Source organism: Adiantum capillus-veneris, chromosome 10, assembly GCF_014529385.1.
Source record: "Adiantum capillus-veneris isolate H3 chromosome 10, ASM1452938v2, whole genome shotgun sequence".
NCBI classification, from domain to species: domain Eukaryota; kingdom Viridiplantae; phylum Streptophyta; class Polypodiopsida; order Polypodiales; family Pteridaceae; genus Adiantum; species Adiantum capillus-veneris.
Genome location: NC_140940.1, coordinates 132,393,824 through 132,412,022, shown reverse-complemented (window position 1 = coordinate 132,412,022; position 18,199 = coordinate 132,393,824). Strand labels below are relative to the sequence as shown.

Here is an 18,199-nt window from a genome sequence, read left to right as displayed (position 1 = left end):
CTTCCCATTAGCTCCATTGGGCAATAATGTAGTTCTAGTCAGATTAAAGTGCCCAAGTGTGAATATGTGTCAAAATAACCATTTGCTACATCAGTAGTTCATATGTAATTGTTTGTATAGCTTGATGAAGAAATCATAGCTAGATGAAGTGACCAAGTGTGTGTGTGTGTGTGTGTGTGTGTGTGTGTGTGTGTGAGAGAGAGAGAGAGAGAGAGAGAGAGAGAGAGAGAGAGGGGGGGGGGGGGTTGGGGGATAAGGGAGGGAGGGCTGCTTCAAGCTCCGATAGAGCCAAAGAAATGTGTGTCTCTGTTTGAAATAAAGTTCCCTTTGATATACAAACTGTATAATTAAATTGTACTACATTTCAGTTGGTTCAGATATTTGCAAAAAAGAAACAATAAATTTATTCGATATTCATGAAAAACTTGATACATCATATTCAATTACAATACGAGGCGATGGATCTTCAATGGAACAAGGGTGAAGCTTGTACGTGCCACCATCCAACAAGACATATGCATTCGAACACACTCTGATACTATGGGAAGACAAGTATAGGGCCACCTCAACCACTTGTGATCGCTATTAGTCCCAATAAATTCCTCACATGCTTGTATTATACTTTTATTCATAATATTGCACATCTCTCTTGGCATTTTTAGCCAAATAGGTTCTAGTCCTAGGAGATTGAGTTTGGATTGTGTCATAGACAACTATGACATGATCATGAATACATTTGGCATGTGCTAATGCAAACTTTTCATTGATAGCTTTCATCTTTTCAAGTCAGTACAAACATGCATTCTAGATGTACTTTTGTAGATGACTTCCTAATTGGTCAATGTTTTTGCCTGCAACAAACAACTATTCATGAGATATTTGTTATTGGTATACATATGTTGCCCTAATCTATGGGTTACCTAGTAATAGTCAAATTGTCAATGCCATGTAGAAAGAAGTCCAGAAGTTTGATTTCAAGGTAAGTGTGACAATCAGCCACATCAAGCTTTCATTACATCATCGGCCAGCCAAGTTTGTGCCAAAGGATGTGAGAATAATTGGCGTGACAACCAACCAACTATGTTTTTGTGACATAATTTATGAAATTATTGTTAATAGATCTAGCCCAATATCCCAAGTATAGACCTTGAGTAGGATAGTAAGACCTAAAAAGAGAACTTGCAACATTTTGAAAATTTCAACAGCATTTTGTTTGTTTGCAAGGTATATTTTTCAAAGTTTACCATATACGGTGCATTGGAATATCCTCGAGGTTTCGATCACCAAGCCACTAATACCTTAATCATTATCCCCAAAATCTAAAATTTTCAGCTAGGATAGAACAGATATGAAAAACATTCCAATGTTTAGTGTTTTCTAGAGTAAATAGTCGTGAGATTACATACTTGGCTTTTGAAAAAAGTTGGCGATATTTTTTGTGTAAATCAACCATTTAAAACAAAGAATCAGTAAGCTTATGTCAACATTGTTTTATTTTTCCCAGACTAGATCCGCATTCAATCATTTTGTAAGTAGGATAACTATCATCGACATTGTTTACCAGATTAATTCATTTATATACCACAAAATAAGCATATGAAGGCATTAAAATGTAAACCATTCATCTGTATGATTACGACTTTGAAAAAACATTAATGTACAACCCATGACCTGTATATACCATTCATGCACCAGGAGGTCGCAATATACTTCAATGCCCAATCAATCATTAAGATAGTTATCATTAACAATACACAAAAATGCTAACAGTAGTTCGTCTATTTTTAACAAAAACCAAAGATAATTTTATAGCTTAATGTATTGAAGAAAACAATTATCCTAGTAGGTGCATGAATGCCTACCTGAGTATTCACAAATGACTAAACAAAGTTTGAGTGTAGTAATGACTTGGGGTTACATTGTCTATAAGTTTTCAAGCTACAACTACATAACAATCTTGGAAACACTCTCTTATTGTTGTTAATAAGAAGTGATTAAGAGAGAGAGAGAATGTCTCTTTTCTTTTTCAAACAATTTAAGGTAGATAAATAAGGCCAAAGAGAGTATCCATGCCATTAACAAAGTCCCCCTACAATGGACACACACATGGTGCATCAAATATGTCCACTACCTAGCATATCACATAGGTGAACAAAGAGTTAGATAAACATGCATCTTCAAAAGCCAATTACTTCACAGATTCCCTTTCGCTGAGAGAGAGAGAGAGAGAGAGAGAGAGAGAGAGAGAGAGAGAGAGAGAGGAGAGAGAGAGAGAGAGAGAGAGAGACTCATGCATCAACTTTTTGATAATAGTAAATAAATTTTCTTGGCTAATCGAACAACAAAATCTTAGAAACTATTGATTAGAATATTATGTGATATGCAAGTCTACAAATCCTCATAAATTATACAGGATTATACATCTTATCTATAGATAGGATGTATAATCCTAAAACAATTAGGCCGTGCTGCGAGCAAAAAAGTGTATCATGTATGAGTTGTTTGCCAACATCAAAGAATAACCAATTCAATGGAACAATATACCAATTTAAAGTAGCCAACAATTACTTTATGTTTCAAAAAGGTTATAAGGATAAACACATTGATGTGGGTAAGGGATTTTCATTGGATTGTCTTTTGGAAGGGTTTAGATGTCATCTCCTCCGTTTTTCTATACTAGATGTCACTTTTGAAAGTTAACTATAGTTGCTTATCATAGCTTTGGAGGAAGATCTTTTTTTCTAAAAGGCATCCAATAATATATTTGGTACTACCTTATTGATGCATAAAGAATGTTTCCACATGTTACCACTTTGGGGAAAGGTGAGGGAGGAGAGTGTCACACAGTTAAGCCTTGCTTCTAATTAGCCGCAACAACGCGCGGGTCACATATCTTCTTCATGAAGAATGTTCGTGAATTGAATTGAACTGTTTCCGTCGATGAATGCACAATTGGTCCGGATTCAAGAACAAGATGTTTGAGACAGATGTTGGCACTCCCGTCTCAAACTGGAGAGATAGATAGATAGATAGATAGTTTGGATTATCGTCCACGGAGGTCATATATGACCTATGGGACCAAGAACACAACATTACAACGATTCATTCTCAGTGTGTGCTGATACATATCAGTTAAGGACTGAGGGTCCATCAAGAGGGTAGGGTAGGAGAAAACAAACAAAAACCTAAGGGTCGGCTGGGGGGAGAGCTGGTTTGGGATTTTGAAATTCTTGGATGATCGCTTTGCCACCTCGATAAATTGCCCATTTTCCTTGCTTACGCGCTTCATGCACCTTCTTAAGCTCACTCGCTTTACTCTTGAGTTGATTCATGGTCAATTCTTCTGCAATCCAAAGCTTGGTTTCTTTGAGAAGGCGGGACTGATGTAGAAACTTCACCCGCTCCTCTTTGTTCTTGAAGGTAAGAACACAATGCTCGGGACGCACATGACGATGTGTATCATTGATCCAAGCGACATTCTCTGACTTGATGTTGATTGGCTCAATAATGTTGTTAAGTTTGATGATTGCCTCTTCAAGGGTGTCCTCAACAGTGCACCACTGCAAGGGGAGCCCACCGATGCGTACCTTGAGAGCATTATCTTCTTGAGATTTTTGTTCGGAGATTTCCTTTGTTACACACGTCTTTACTTGGGCAATGGTTGTTGAGTGAACTTGGCTAACCTTTGCCTCAACCTCCTTTACCTTGTCGGTGGTGAGGTCAGCCATAGACTTGAATTGTTCTTCTAATTTGCACAGGCGAGATTTGAGTTCAAAGTTTTCCTCCAAGACTCGATCAAGAGTTGCTTGCAACTGTGTGATGCGATCAAGTTTGCTAGGGGCTACCAGCACTGTTGCAAAACTCGGTCTTGTTTTGGCGGGGGTCTTTGGAGTAGCCATCCCTGTGCTTGAGGGGATAAAAGCGAACCAACCACTGACTCGCAAATTCTAGAGGGAAAACCCTTTGAGAATGCTCAAGGCTTCAACCTTTGAAAAAGTTATGAACTTCAGAACTGTGAGAAGGCTTGAACTGTGTCGTGACCTGCAGATTTAACTGTGTCGAGTATCTTCTGGAGGGCACCACGACCTGCTGTACTTCGCAGGGCTGAAGCCGAAAACCAAAAACCAATGCCGGAAAAACCTCTCTAATGCCCAAGGCTACAACAACCTTTGAAAAGGTTTTTTTTTTTTTTTTGAGTGTATCGGGACCTGCAGACGCCTCCCCTGTCGAAAAAACAACAGCGTAGAGTGGAAGCTCGTGTTGCGGGTGTGCTCGCCCCTGCAAGGGTGCACAATGCTTGGAATCTCTCCCTGGCGAAGGGCACCGCGGCCTGCTGTACTTCGCAGGGCTGAGTCCGGAACCCGGACTGAGGCCGTCCTCGCAGGGCTGGGGCAGAGCTTCGCACAGAGCTGCGTGGGCTGTTGAGGGGGGCTAGGCTAAAGCTTAACGCCTCCCCCAGGGCAGCCCTTCGCCCAGGGGGGGCTGAGGTAGACGATGTTGGTCTGCTCTAGTCTGCGCTAGGGTTAGGGGAGAGAGAGAGAGAGAGAGAGAGAGAGAGAGAGAGAGAGAGAGAGAGAGAGAGAGAGAGAAGGAAACGAAGAAGAAGAGAGACTATAGATTATAAATGAAAAAAATAAAACATACCTTCCAAAAATTGGCCGTTGTACACGGGCTAAAATTCCCTCGCTTCTGAAAGGCAGTCCCAATAAAGAGTCCTTTCCCATAGCCCCGATAACAAGTTGTAGAAGGTGCTTCATTTCCTATGTTGGGTTATGCTGCATGCTTTTCCTGGGAAGGAGGGTTTAAAAGACGATTCGATATTGTGTGGGGTCGTTTAACCACCCCCCTAACGAAAAAATCGTCGTTGCCGGTGACTGCTGAATCAGCATTAAAGAGTGCCTATGGGGTAGCCCTCTGAGACCATGGCAAGCCAACCATCAATAAATCATAATAAAACCATTCCTAATGTCTAGGTTGATTGCAGAAAGAATATACGGTTCCACGTCAGATTTAGATAGAGTCTCTCGAGAGTCAGAGAATATGAAAGACCACGTCAGTGCAGAAATTGCGGCGGCGATCCGACGTGGTCCTGCCGACTAGTCATCAATGACGCATGAAAGTGGAGGGTGACGTGTCGTCTTCCTCCACACGATAAGCTTTCCATTGTTCCTTGGAAAGTCATTTCGGTGATCTCACCATCGCCGCGCGCAAGGCACGCTGCACGCCCCTTCATCAGACGTTATCTGAACCCCCAGAAGACGAGGAGGAAGAGAGCTTCACCACAGCTTCCATCTCCACACGGAGAGAGAGAGAGAGAGAGAGAGAGAGAGAGAGAGAGTAAAACGCTGCGTTTCTCCCCCCTTGTACAACTTCCTCCATCGAAGCTGCGGAAAACACAGAAGAAAGGCAGAAGCACAAGAAGAAAGTTGTGCATCCCTTCTAGCATTGAACCACACAGAGAGAGATTTTCCGACTCAGGAAGAGAAAGAACCGCTGCGCTTTTTCCGCTTTTGTCTCTTCTAAACTCAACCGTCCTGTTCCCTTCAAGATCAGCGATTGCAGCAGCTCCCTCAGAGTCAGAAGTAGTTCTAGGGTTGGTTTGAGAGCTCTGTAATAAAGCTGTGATTTTTTGAGTATATAATCGATCATATTCATTGTATAGCCATGGCTTCACCAATCAGTGATGACAAGAAGGTACGACGAAGGATGCAAGTGCTGTCGCTGCATCTTGGCGCAAACAAGGTGTCTCCAATGTCATTGATCGGAAGTAATATATGTCTTAGTGGAGAAGAATCTGAGCTCCCAGAAGAGGACCCGGTTTTCAATGATCGTAGCAATGCTCTTTTCAGAATGGTAGCAGGCAAGCATAGGAGCATTCATGAGCCCATTTTGTACTATTTTAGGCAACATCCAGAGCTTGTGAATCCAGTTGAGATGCTGAAAGATGAGCACCGAGAGCTCACTATGCGGCAACTGGAGGCCATTGTTTGGGAAATTGGCCTGAGACCTCTTACTCTCCTCTCTCAGGATCCGGCAAAGTATTTTGCCCTTACTGAGGCTGTTGGCCATGTTGACCTCTCCCTTGGTATCAAGCTTGGTGTGCAGTACAGGTATGTCGACCTTTCATGCTAAGACTATCTCTTGACAGATGGAAAGATAGCATTTAGAGAAAAGATGAGTGGTCTGTGTTTTAAAAGTGTTATTCTTGTCCCTTTTGTGGTTTTGTGATTGCAAGGCCTTTTGAGGAATGTTGAGCTTTGCAATGGATGTATAACTAGCCTTTTTCTAATCTTTTCTTTGCAGCTTATGGGGTGGTAGTGTAATTAATTTGGGCACTCAGAAGCATAGAGACAAGTACTTTGAACACATTGAGAATTTGGAATATCGAGGATGCTTTGCCATGACAGAACTCCATCACGGTAAAATTCAACACATTTCAACGAATTAGTTTGCTACCTGTGTAGTCTTGTTATTTGCCTGCTTAAGTTCGTTATGGTTTTGATGTTCGAATTTGGATAGGGTCCAATGTGCAAGCTCTTCAAACAACTGCAACGTTCGACAAAGAGACTGATGAGTTTGTGATTAACACGCCCAATGAGGGGGCAACAAAATGGTGGATCGGGAATGCAGCAGTACATGGCCAATTTGCCACTGTTTTTGCTAGACTCATTTTGCCCTCGTCTGGCTCCGCAGGAGATACAGACATGGGAGTCCATGCCTTTATCGTCCCAATTCGTAGCCTGCAGACACATGCTCCCTTACCTGGTGTGGAGATAAGGGATTGTGGTTTCAAAGTTGGCTTGAATGGGGTAGATAATGGTGCGCTTCGCTTTCATCATGTGCGCATACCGCGTGACAACCTCCTCAATAGGTTTGGGGATGTATCCAAGGATGGTGTCTACAGCAGCCCTCTTCCCACATTGAATAAGAGGTTTGCTGCAACATTGGGCGAGCTCGTCGGAGGTCGAGTGGGTCTTGCAGCAGGGTCAGTTGGAGTTTTGAAAGCTGCAGCTACGATTGCCATCCGATATTCATTGTTAAGGCAGCAGTTTGGTCCGCCAAATAAGCCTGAGATAAGCATACTTGACTATCAATCCCAGCAGTGCAGGCTTCTCCCAATGCTGGCATCCACATATGCTTTCCATTTTGCAACAGATTATCTTGTCGACCGTTATGTAGAAATGAAGAAGACTCTTGATGATGAAGTCATTGCTGATGTTCATGCTCTATCAGCGGGGCTAAAGGCATATGTAACGGCCTATACAGCAAAATCATTGAGCATATGCAGGGAAGCATGCGGTGGTCATGGATATGCTGCTGTTAACAGGTTTGGGAGCCTGCGGAATGACCACGACATCTTTCAGACTTTTGAGGGTGACAACACTGTTCTCTTGCAACAGGTCCTTATACATTTTGTTTCCTCTGCGTTGTTTGAAACAATCTGGTGCTATTTTTTGAGCTTCCGGGTAATTGTTTGCTTCAGGTCTCTGCTGATCTTTTGAAGCAGTTTAAGAAAAAATTTGAGGGTCGTGCGCTTACCGTCACGTGGAACTATCTTAGGGATTCTATGGGCACTTACCTTTCCCAAACCAATCCAGTGGTAACACATCGTGATGGTGAAGGACATCTCAGGGATCCCAATTTTCAGTTAGACGCTTTCCGGGTAAGACCTTATATGGTTTTTTACGTCCGATTGACGTGTAATATGAAGCATTTGTGCGTGTTAATCCTTTTGCATTCCTCCATTTAACACAAGCTTTTCAACCATGTGCAGTATCGCACGGCACGACTGTTGCAAACAGCAGCCTTCCGTTTAAGAAAGCTGACAAAGCAACATGGAAGCTTTGAAGCGTGGAACCTTTGCCTGAATCATCTGTTGACGTTAGCTGAATCACATATTGAGACGGTGATTCTTGAAAAGTTCATACATGCTGTTAATAGGTATGACATAAATTTCTCGTTCTCGCTTTTCCACCAGCCTCTGTTGACTGAAAATAGGAGTGATGACCTGTCTTATTACAGATGTGACGATAAGACGGCTAAAAGCCGCTTGAAGCTTCTATGCGATCTCTATGCATTAGATCGGATATGGCAAGACATTGGTACTTATCGCAATCAAGATTATGTTGCTCCCAATAAGGCAAAGGTAGGCGCACTGGGTATTGACTAATTAGTCTCCTTTTGAAGCGGATAGTTGGAAGTCATTGGAGCTTTACAAGCTTTCTTATGCAGGCAATTCAGCGACTTGTGGAGCATTTATGCCATGAAGTGCGTCTAGTAGCGAAGGAGCTAGTGGATGCATTCGGGATCCCAGATTTTATACTCAGGGCACCGATAGGCTTGAAGTCCAGGCAATATTCGGAGTACTCGCACATTGTCGGATTCTAATGGAAGGGAAGTCAGCAATATTCTGATTACGTGCACATCATCGGATATCAATGGAAGGGAAGTCAACAAGAGTGAAAGGTTCCATTTATGTGTCATATAGTCAGCAACTGATTGGTTTGAAGTGGCAATGAACTTCATGCCATATAACCCTGGAGGGTGGTGCTTCAAAGGAGGATGTTTCCATCTCTGCTGATGCTGTAGTTTGTGTAAACACAGGTTCGGCTGTAGCAAGTATATACAAATTTGTATTTTCAGGCAAGCTTGTGGCGTTATCATTATTGTGTACAACACTTGTGTGTATGGTTGTGGAGAATTGTGTACATGTATTCTTTCTGTAGCATTGTGGATGGAGTTGGCACTCAATGCAGCAAGGTAGAGACTTATTTTTGGAGGATTACTTGAAAGCATTGGTACCTGTTTCTCATTGTGCTTGAAACTTCTTGCTCTTAAATGTGAACCTAATGTGGGTGATTGTTTTGTGATTGGTTAACTTTTCTTGGTTTAACTTGCACACAAACCCCCCCTCCTCCCCCCCCCCCCCTCCCTTTTTTTAACCCTGTCAGGTAGATCTTACAGGTCTCTTGGGATTGTTCCTACAACGTTAACTTCTTCTCATGGGTGGTATCTGCTCATGGGTGTGCGCACGTGTGTTTGTTCCCATCTGTTATGAATGACAATTTTCCCTTATCTTTAGAGGTTTGGGTATTCTTACATTTAGGTTTCCCATTATCCACACATACTCCCATTTTTCCATTTTTCTTTCGCATTATGCAGGCAAGGATAAGCATGTCTCATCATACACAAGGAAAATGAATCTCACCTCTAATAGCTTAGTAGATAAACCTCTTCAGAGCAAATCTTGTCCCTAAAGCTTTCCTTTTGTTAACAACCTAACTCGATTCTTATGAGCGTTTTCTTTCTTTCTTTTTTTGTGAACTTGTAAGATCAAGAAACCCTCTGATATTGTTGTTAAATATGGATCGAACGAGTGCTGAACCAAATATTAAGATGGAGCATTATTTAGACCAAATGTAATCACATTTTTTTCCCGCAAGACAACCCAGTATGTGACGAATGATATCTCCCTTATCCTTATGGGTCATTAGTTACTGATTGTAACCACCAAACCATCTAAGGTTTTAAGTTTGATGTGTTGCAATTGCATTCACAGGCTGTTATAGTGTCATCAAAATTTAATTTTGATGAACTTCAATCGTGCAAGGATATGCACTCATGGCTAAGGAAGTGCCAAAAGATGAACACCATTTCATAAGTGCATGTAAAATTCTCTTGAGAATTCTACTAGACTCAAAACAATAAAATGCGGCTTACGATGGGTGGGAACTTGGATAAAAGGGCATGTGGATGGACATGAGGGCATAGAAAGTTTTTGTTGTCCCTTCAAAGATCCAAAGAGAGGTTAAACCTCCACATTCTATACTCTTCCTCCACATTCATACTCCCATATTTTATACTCTTCCACTTCTATCTATACTATATATATAATATAATGCAATTTAAAATTTTTGAGGAAGGAGAGGGGCTCCACGTGTCATGCATTGGATGGAAGCTTTGACCTTTGAAACTTTTAGAGTTTTGAACCTTTAAAAAAACAAACTGCTAGGAATACTTTAGAAAATAGCATTTAATAGACCATTATTCTTTTTCATTCACAAGACTTTTGAGCCTCTTTAGAACACTTGTCATGCAAACAAAATTGAACGACCTTTGCCCATAGTGCATTAAGGCTTTAGCAAGTAGAAAAAAGACTTTTGTAGCTCTGTACTAAAGCTAAGATGACTTTCACCTTGGAAGAAAAAATCACTTACTGCCATATCATTGACATCAACCATCTTCTCTCTCCAATCTTTAACCTTTGAAGAAAAAACTTCTAGAGTTTTGAACCTTTAAAAAAAAATTTGACTTTTGCACCTCTACACTAAAGCTCACCTTCACCTTGAAAGAAAAAATCACTTGAATGCATGCCACCACATCATTGACATCAACCATCTTTTCTCTCCAATCTTCAACCTTTAAAGTAAAAAAAGGTTCCTGCACATTAGATATGTATCTCAATCTCGTTGATCTGTGCTTAAAGGGAGAAAAAATTTGAATACACCTAGCTAATCACAGAGGTTTTGATTCTTGAGGTTGGCGAATTCCTTTGAGGCAGTTGAGTCATGTGTGTGTGTGTGTGTGTGTGTGAGAGAGAGAGAGAGAGAGAGAGAGAGAATGAATTCAAGCTTGCGCCCTATTGTGACGTGTGTTAGTGTGTGTTTGTAGAGAGAGAGAACGACTTTATGACGCCATGTGCATATGTGTGTGTGTGTGTGTGTGTGAGAGAGAGAGAGAGAGAGAGAGAGAGGGAATAAATTGATGAGACCTACGTATCTTTATGACCCATCAGTTAGTTTTGAATGTGTGTGTGTAGCTGTTTTACTTATATAATAAGACATAAATAAACTTCTAAGCTCAAAAGACAGATGGCTTTAGAAAAGTGACAATGATTACTACCTGTTAACCCTCATGGCTCACGGACACCCTATCACCTATGACGGACGTTGTATTATTTACTTGGTAGAGTCAGGTACCGGGCTTGTCGGTTCAATAGGAAAAGGGTAAGAGTGATCGTTGATGAGAGGCGCACTCTAACTCGAATATTCAAGGGATTAGTTGGTTAAGCATGGGTGCTCAAGTGTGAATGGGGCGAGCTCATATACAAGTCAACTAAACCTAAAATTCACTCATTCTCTCATTTGTGCAATTGAAGAGTGCTCTTGCTCCATCTCCCTCTTCTTCTTCTTCATCTCCTTGTGTGTGTGTGTATGCGAGCGAGCGAGAGAGAGAGAGAGAGAGAGAGAGAGAGAGAGAGAGAGAGAGAGAGAGAGAGAGAGAGAGAGCATTGCGGCGGCACGAGGGCGGCGAGGCGGTTGAGCACGGCGTAGCGGCGTCTCCTTCTTCTTCGCGGCAAGGAATCCTCCACGACAGCAAGCGTAGAGCGGTGAGTGACACACCATCGCCATCCTTGAGCTTACTAGTTTAGGCTTGTTGTGTGCTTGGAGCCATTTGTGGCTCGCACACAGTGTATCGTCAAGTTCCTTGTATTAACACGTGCGACAGACGCACACATTTTTGGCGCCGCTGCCGGGGAATGCCATACACTAAGCTTGAATGGTAGTCTGTGCTTCTTTTGTGGTGCAATTTCAATTGTAGAAGGGTAGGGAAGGAAGGTACATGTGTTGAGAAGAAGGATTTTGTGTTTTTACTGTGTATTTCTTTGTTAATGAAGTTTTGAAAGGTTATTGTGTTTTCTCTGTGCTAAGGTATTTGTATTAAGGTTGTTAGTTCTGTGTAATGTAAAGTACAGTATGTAAGAAGTAGATCTGTGAGAGCTATTGAAGTGTATTAGTGTGTAACAGTAGGTGTATTAGTTGTAAATAGGGAGGTAGAGTGTGTGTGCACATGTGCGCAGGCCGCGACGACTTTATCCAAAAAAAAAGAATAAAAAAGAAAATTTTTTAAAGGTAGGACCGGGATTGGAAATATCTCCCAGACCCAAACCCAACCCCAAGCTCAAGCTCACGCTCAGGCTCAGGCTTAATCGCCCTTTAAAATTACGTACTTTAGCTTCACATGTAGCTAAAAATCGACTTTTTTGAGGACCAACGGAGCTTCAGGTGACTGAACGTTGTGCTGTAAAGCACACCGCGACCCTCTGAATGATACGCTCGTTTTGAGCTATTTCACACTTTAATAAAAAAATCGATCATTCAAAAATATTAAAAAACATAAAAAAACGAGTGAAAACGGATGCCTAAAAAAGTAAGCGGTTAAGTTAACCTTCAAGTTTATTCACCGACGCTTGTAGGGTGCCAAAGGCACATGCATTTGCGTTCAAGTCGTGTGCGAGACGGAGCAAGTAGAGAGAATTTCGACTTACGCGAGTTCTCATTATCCACCTACCTTAGGTTCCGGGCCCTCGGCGGGGACCCAAGGTAGTACAAACCAAGACCCGAACATAGCGGCTAGTGACTCTTCCTCTGACTAGGACGTCATGGAGGGTTTCCCAATGCCTAATCCCGATAGCTCAAGCCAAGCCATGCATGCCATGGACCCACGGTCCGGGCCGAGCGTGCTTAGCCGCTTGAAGGAAACCTTTAGTAGAGCCACTCGCTCCGAACATGGAGCTAATGATGTAAATGAGGGGGGTGGGGAAGTAAATTCTCCATTCATGACCAATGTAGACCCTATGCCCTTAGAGAATGTGCACGTGAATACTTCATTCACTGCACCTCCTGACTCTTCAGAGTTATTTCTCTCCGAGGTCATATTACCCGATGGTAGAAGCCTTGCCGAAGTGCAAGAGGTTGAGCAGTATATTCTTGCAGCAAGGGAAAAGAAAATCGAGAGCTTACGCAAGGCGGAGCAATGAAGAGAGTTAAAATCGAAAGCTCCTATGTCAATATCTTTGCTAGGAGAGCAATCGAGGGCTCCTAACTTAGCAACCGCTAAGGGCCAACCCCTAGAAAGCAACATTGCATCTAGCTCAAAGGACACCCCTAGCACCTCAATTCTAGATGGAGCGTTCTTAAACGAGAACTGGAAATACGAACTACAAATGAAAACTTTGACCGACCTATACACAATTCACACCTATCATGTGGGTTGGTTAGATGTCCTACAATCCACAATGGGTGCTACTAGTGTGGAGATCAACAACAAAGAGTTTGTGAGGTCATCCATAGGGTGATTGAGTTAGAGAGACAGAACAAGGGGATCCACATGCCTTCAACGGGTCTCATGAGGTTCTTGGATACAAAAAAGGCTAAACAACCGACCTTATCGCAAATGGAGACTCCCTCGGTAAGTCCGATAGATCCTCCATATGTTGTTTCTCCAGGGGTCTCAGTGAAATCTGAGCCCACAAGTGATAGCTTTACCTTTCCAAGTCTAGCTCATCTTTCCGTTGATGACACCACGGCTACCATGCCTACCCCAATGATGGGCATGCCGAGAAACACTCCATGGACCTCATTTGTTAGTAAAGCACCACTACATGGTAGTTCAATGCCTGCAATAGTACCTACAAGTGTGTACCAATCGTATACACCCATGGATCCTCGTACTCATGTAGTCCCTACCCCTCCCATTGTTTCAACTCCCTATGCTTCACAACCACAACACCCAAGTTCTTATTTCCATGGGACTATACCGGCTAGCATTAGCATGTCACATCCGACGTCTGCTATGCCTAAGGCCACACATATGAACTTTGGACCGCCACATGGCACAACACCGTACCAAACGTGGAACCCAAGGGCTTCCTATGTGCCAAGCCCAATGCCAATACCTACTCCACATGTAGTCTTTGGAGCACCTTCACCCACTGTTCCTGCTCACTTAGGTGACTTGGCAACATTTGCTCAAGCTATTGGTCGATCTATTGCTGAGAATATGTGTAACACGCCTCATAGAGAGCCTAGAAGTAAGGCAGTACAAATAGACAAGCTCACACAAAAATTAAGTGGAGACGGGGATGTGAGAAAGCATATCGAAGTGTTTGAACAAATATGCGATTCTCTAGGAGAACACAATGACTTGCATAAGAGCAATGCTTTAAGCCTAACCTTAAGTGGAAAGGCTGGGGATTGGTATAGAACCCTAAGGGTGGAGGAAACAACAATTTACCCTACTCTTAGGAGACTGTTCTTAAAAGAATAGATACGAGAGGGAGTGCTTTGGGGTGTAACCTCTCAGCTCCAAAAAGCCCAACGAGACAAAGGAAAGTCGGTGAGAGACTTTATTAGTCGCTTGAAGCATTTGAATTCTCGTTGTAATCCAAATGAGCGCTTCAATAATAATCAATTGCTTGATAGATTCACTAGGGGATTACGACATGAGGATATCTACAATGGCCTAGTCATTAGAGGTATCACCACTTGGGAAGCAGTCACCACCAATGCGATCCAATTGGAGGATAATTTAATGATTCAAGAAGAAAGAGTGTCTGTTGAGCCTAAATCTATTAGCTCGCAAGCATCGGGGCATCAACCAATGACCCTAAAACCTATTGCTTAGGAGCCAAAGATATCTGAGATGACTTTAGCAGATCTCACCAAGGCTATTCAAGAGAGTCTTAGAGACAATCGTGCTCCGCAAAACAATCATATGTATCTAAGAAGGGAGCAACAATGGTGCTAAGTATGCTATGGACCGCATAGTACCACTGAATACCCTACTTTTATAATAAAATTCAATGGGAATTGCAATGCTAGTGGAAGGTATGGTCATCAAGCTAAGGATTGCATAGTATTTAAGCGCGTGATGGCCAATAGACCAACCTTAGCATGGACAGGCACACCTCGAGTGCCTGCATTGATGCCGGCCCCACCTCTTGAACAAACAACACAACACATGGTCCCTAGGGTCCAAAATGTTGTTCAAACAACACTCTTACCACCTCCAGTGCTAGGACCACAACCACCACATCCGAGAATCACTTCTATGAATCAAGTGGGTTATGAGTCATCCATTGCTTGTTTGGAAGTTTGTGAGAAATATATTGACCCTAATATTGCATATGGGATGGATGTGCTTGAAGAAAGTCCACAATACTACATAGAGGACTATTGGGAACAAGTCAAACTTGTCTATCAAGTAGCTACTCTTGCTACAAGAGGCCAAAATATCAATTACACTGCTAAGAGACCACCTCTTCAATGCTATGAGTGTGGAGGTCCACATTGTGTAGCCGAGTGTCCTATTAAGCTACAAAAGAACGCCACACTAATGCAAACCAACCAAGTGAGCACGTCTACAATGCCGATACTCATGTGTAATCGATGTGGCATAGATCATTTGATTTCCCAATGTCCAAATAATCCAAATGCACCAAAGATCACGCCATTAAACTTGATTGAGGTTACCGAGGAGCCATCACAAAGTACACATGTGGTACCAGTAAACGTACTCACACGATCGATGCTCCAAAAACAAAATTATATTCTTGAGGAAAGAGACACGGCATCAATTGCCCAATCTCAGAAAAAGAAGAAAACAAGAAGGAAGAGATTGCAAACAGCAGCGAAGTCAGACCCCAGTTCAAAGACCAACATAGGGACTGGTGATGACCCCGTATATATGAAAGACGCTGAAGAAGATTCTGATTCAGGCAGTGTTCGGGAAAAATGTGTCTCAGCTTAATATCGTGCCGTTTTCAATTTCCAAAATGCCGGTTCACGACAAGGGGAAAAGGAGAAATTCTGCCCCATAATAGAGAAAAATAGTGTAAAAACCTGAAAAAGTAGCTTAATTTTCTAAAATTTCCTCCTGGCAAATTCAAGGAAAGGAATTTTGTATGTTTGGAAAAATGATTTTTCCCAAACACTGGATTCAGGTGAAACCATGGAGACCGAAACAACCACTAAGATAGAAACTAACAAGGAAGATCTTCATGAGCCACAATGGCAGGGATCCAAGAAGAAGATAGGAACTTATTCAAACCCTACAGAGGAGATCGAGCGAGTCAAGCAATTAAGGAGTTTGGTAGAAGATACCCAAAGGGATCTAGAACCAGCACCTAGGCAGATCCAGATTACAGACACCGTGTTCCCTACGCAACAACAACCTCACCAAGGCCATAGACGCTTAGCCATCCCTAGTGTCATCCAAGAAGAAAGTGACTTAAAGTCATGGGAAAGTGGGCATACTCACTTCTTGATGGAAAGAATGTTTACAGAGGGACTACTTGATCCTATCAAAGAAATGGAGATCCCATCTTCCCCACATTAAGGGACTGAAGCCCAAAAGCTGCCGTTAAACATTGCCAAATTCATGGATTTCATGTCTTCAGAAGTCAGAACCACCATCATGTCCAAACTATATAAAGACCCCGAGCTAGTCTCAGCCCTTGGAGCCTTCCTCAATGGAGAACTGAAGTTTGGGCTACCACAATTTGCACAGATGGATGGAGCTGGGGAGATGCCAATAGAGGAGGAATACATAGATCCACAACCGAACCTAGATGAGAACCTTGTTATAGAAATACCTATTAACAAGTTGGGAAAATACTTTGAGGGTGATGAATCCAATGCGACCATACCAATCACTACTAAGGGATTAACTATGAAGGGAATCCTTGATGGTGGTGTTGGGGTTAGCATTGTGACTAAAAATTGCTGGGAAACTATGGGAAGACTTCACCTTGCGACCACAACCATAGTAGTGAAGATGGCCAATGGGTCTATTGTTAAACCTATTGGGATGCTAGAAGATCTCAAGATCAAGGTCTTTGGACATAAAATAAAGATTACCTTCATTGTTATGTATTTCTCCAAACACACTATGGCATCGGAGATGATCTTAGGACATCCTTTCATGAGGGAAGCAAAAATGGTGCATGACTGGTCTAAAAACCATGTCTACTTGCAGTTCCAAGATTCTGTCATTAGAGTGGATCTTGTAGCTGGTCGAGCACATCCTCTAGGAAACAGGTTTATAATTGATCATAGATCTGACACCACAGTTCACTCGGCCCCATTGTAGTATTGTTACACGTGTAAAGCGGACACTGATGTTGGGGAAGATTCTCCTTATATGGATGTACTACTGGGATTGATCATAGATCTGACACCACAGTTCACTCGGCCCCATTGCAGTATTGTTACACGTGTAAAGCGGACATTGATGTTGGGGAAGATTCTCCTTATCTGGATGTACTACCTGGGATGACTGAGTCGGACCATGTGGATCTCTACCTAGCAGCAACCATAGACACTTGGGGAAATAGGGGGATGACCTGGGTAACACCTGAGGGGGATGAAATGTCCGTACCCTTAAATATGCTACATGAAATGCATATAGCTTCTGATAAGACTCATCGTAATATAACGAAGAAAACATACAAGTGGGTCCCTAAAGCTTCTTTAGCGACCATAGCTAGTGCTAAAAAATAGAAGCCTTGTAAGAAACGTCCCACTCGCCCCAAAAAATGTAAGGAAATGTGGTGTTGGATTCATAAACGACTATTGGAAGACCAAGGCTACTATCAAGGAAATGATCAAATATGGGTGCCAAAACGTAGATTGTATTCTTACGTGTCACCCGACCCATGAGAGCCCAATCTCGTAGCTCCAAAACAAATCAACGATCGCGGAAAGAAAAAAATCACAGAATGCTACACACCCGCTCCAGAGCTAGTTTGGGTACCGAAGAAAGAACGATTTGTTCCACCTAGCTCAGGAAGGGAGGAGTCCCATTAAGCTTCTAGATCCTCATGTAATGCATCCATAGAGGTAAAAGCTTCTCCACAGCCTCCATCTACAATAGTGGACCTCCATAAAGCTACAAAGGAATCCACACCTCCCAGTGTTCAAGAATCACCTGATGAACCACTTTAAGTTCGATCCTGGGAGAGTACCTTACCACCCTTGCAACTCGACGAGGCACCTAAGGTAATAGAAAACTAATGGCAAAAATCCTCACCTATTACCAACTGGAACAATTGGTTTCAAAGGGTGACGAACACATTTCAAACGGTATGATCTACCCAAGGAAGGGGGGAGTGTTTGCTGATAGTCATCATTCACTCACTCCCCTCTCAACCTTTCTCCCTGACCTCTCAATCACCAATCTTAGGGAATGTATATATAAAGACTTATACTCACAAAAAAAAAATCAATAAAGAGCAAGAGCAATTAGCAAACGAGTATGCACAGTAAAAGTCAAACATTGATCCAGACCTATGCATTCACATCCGGTACACTGAAACAGAAACCTATGTCATCAAACACCTTTGATCCTCATCACCCCC

The 18,199-nt window shown here is 42.4% G+C and overlaps 1 protein-coding gene and 1 pseudogene across 1 annotated transcript; one reads left to right on the top strand and one right to left on the bottom strand.

Moving 5' to 3' along the window:
* Positions 1 to 1,078: 1,078 nt before the first annotated feature.
* LOC147449676 (uncharacterized) lies at positions 1,079 to 3,899 on the bottom strand (annotated as a pseudogene).
* A 1,230-nt stretch (positions 3,900 to 5,129) lies between these two features.
* ACX2 (acyl-CoA oxidase 2) lies at positions 5,130 to 8,824 on the top strand. Its single transcript, XM_086522054.1, has 7 exons — positions 5,130 to 6,110; positions 6,304 to 6,419; positions 6,520 to 7,400; positions 7,484 to 7,663; positions 7,775 to 7,941; positions 8,023 to 8,146; positions 8,233 to 8,824. Exons 1-7 carry the CDS (start codon positions 5,665 to 5,667, stop codon positions 8,386 to 8,388), a joined length of 2,070 nt encoding a protein of 689 aa, XP_086378180.1. The 5' UTR covers positions 5,130 to 5,664; the 3' UTR covers positions 8,389 to 8,824.
* Positions 8,825 to 18,199: the final 9,375 nt, after the last annotated feature.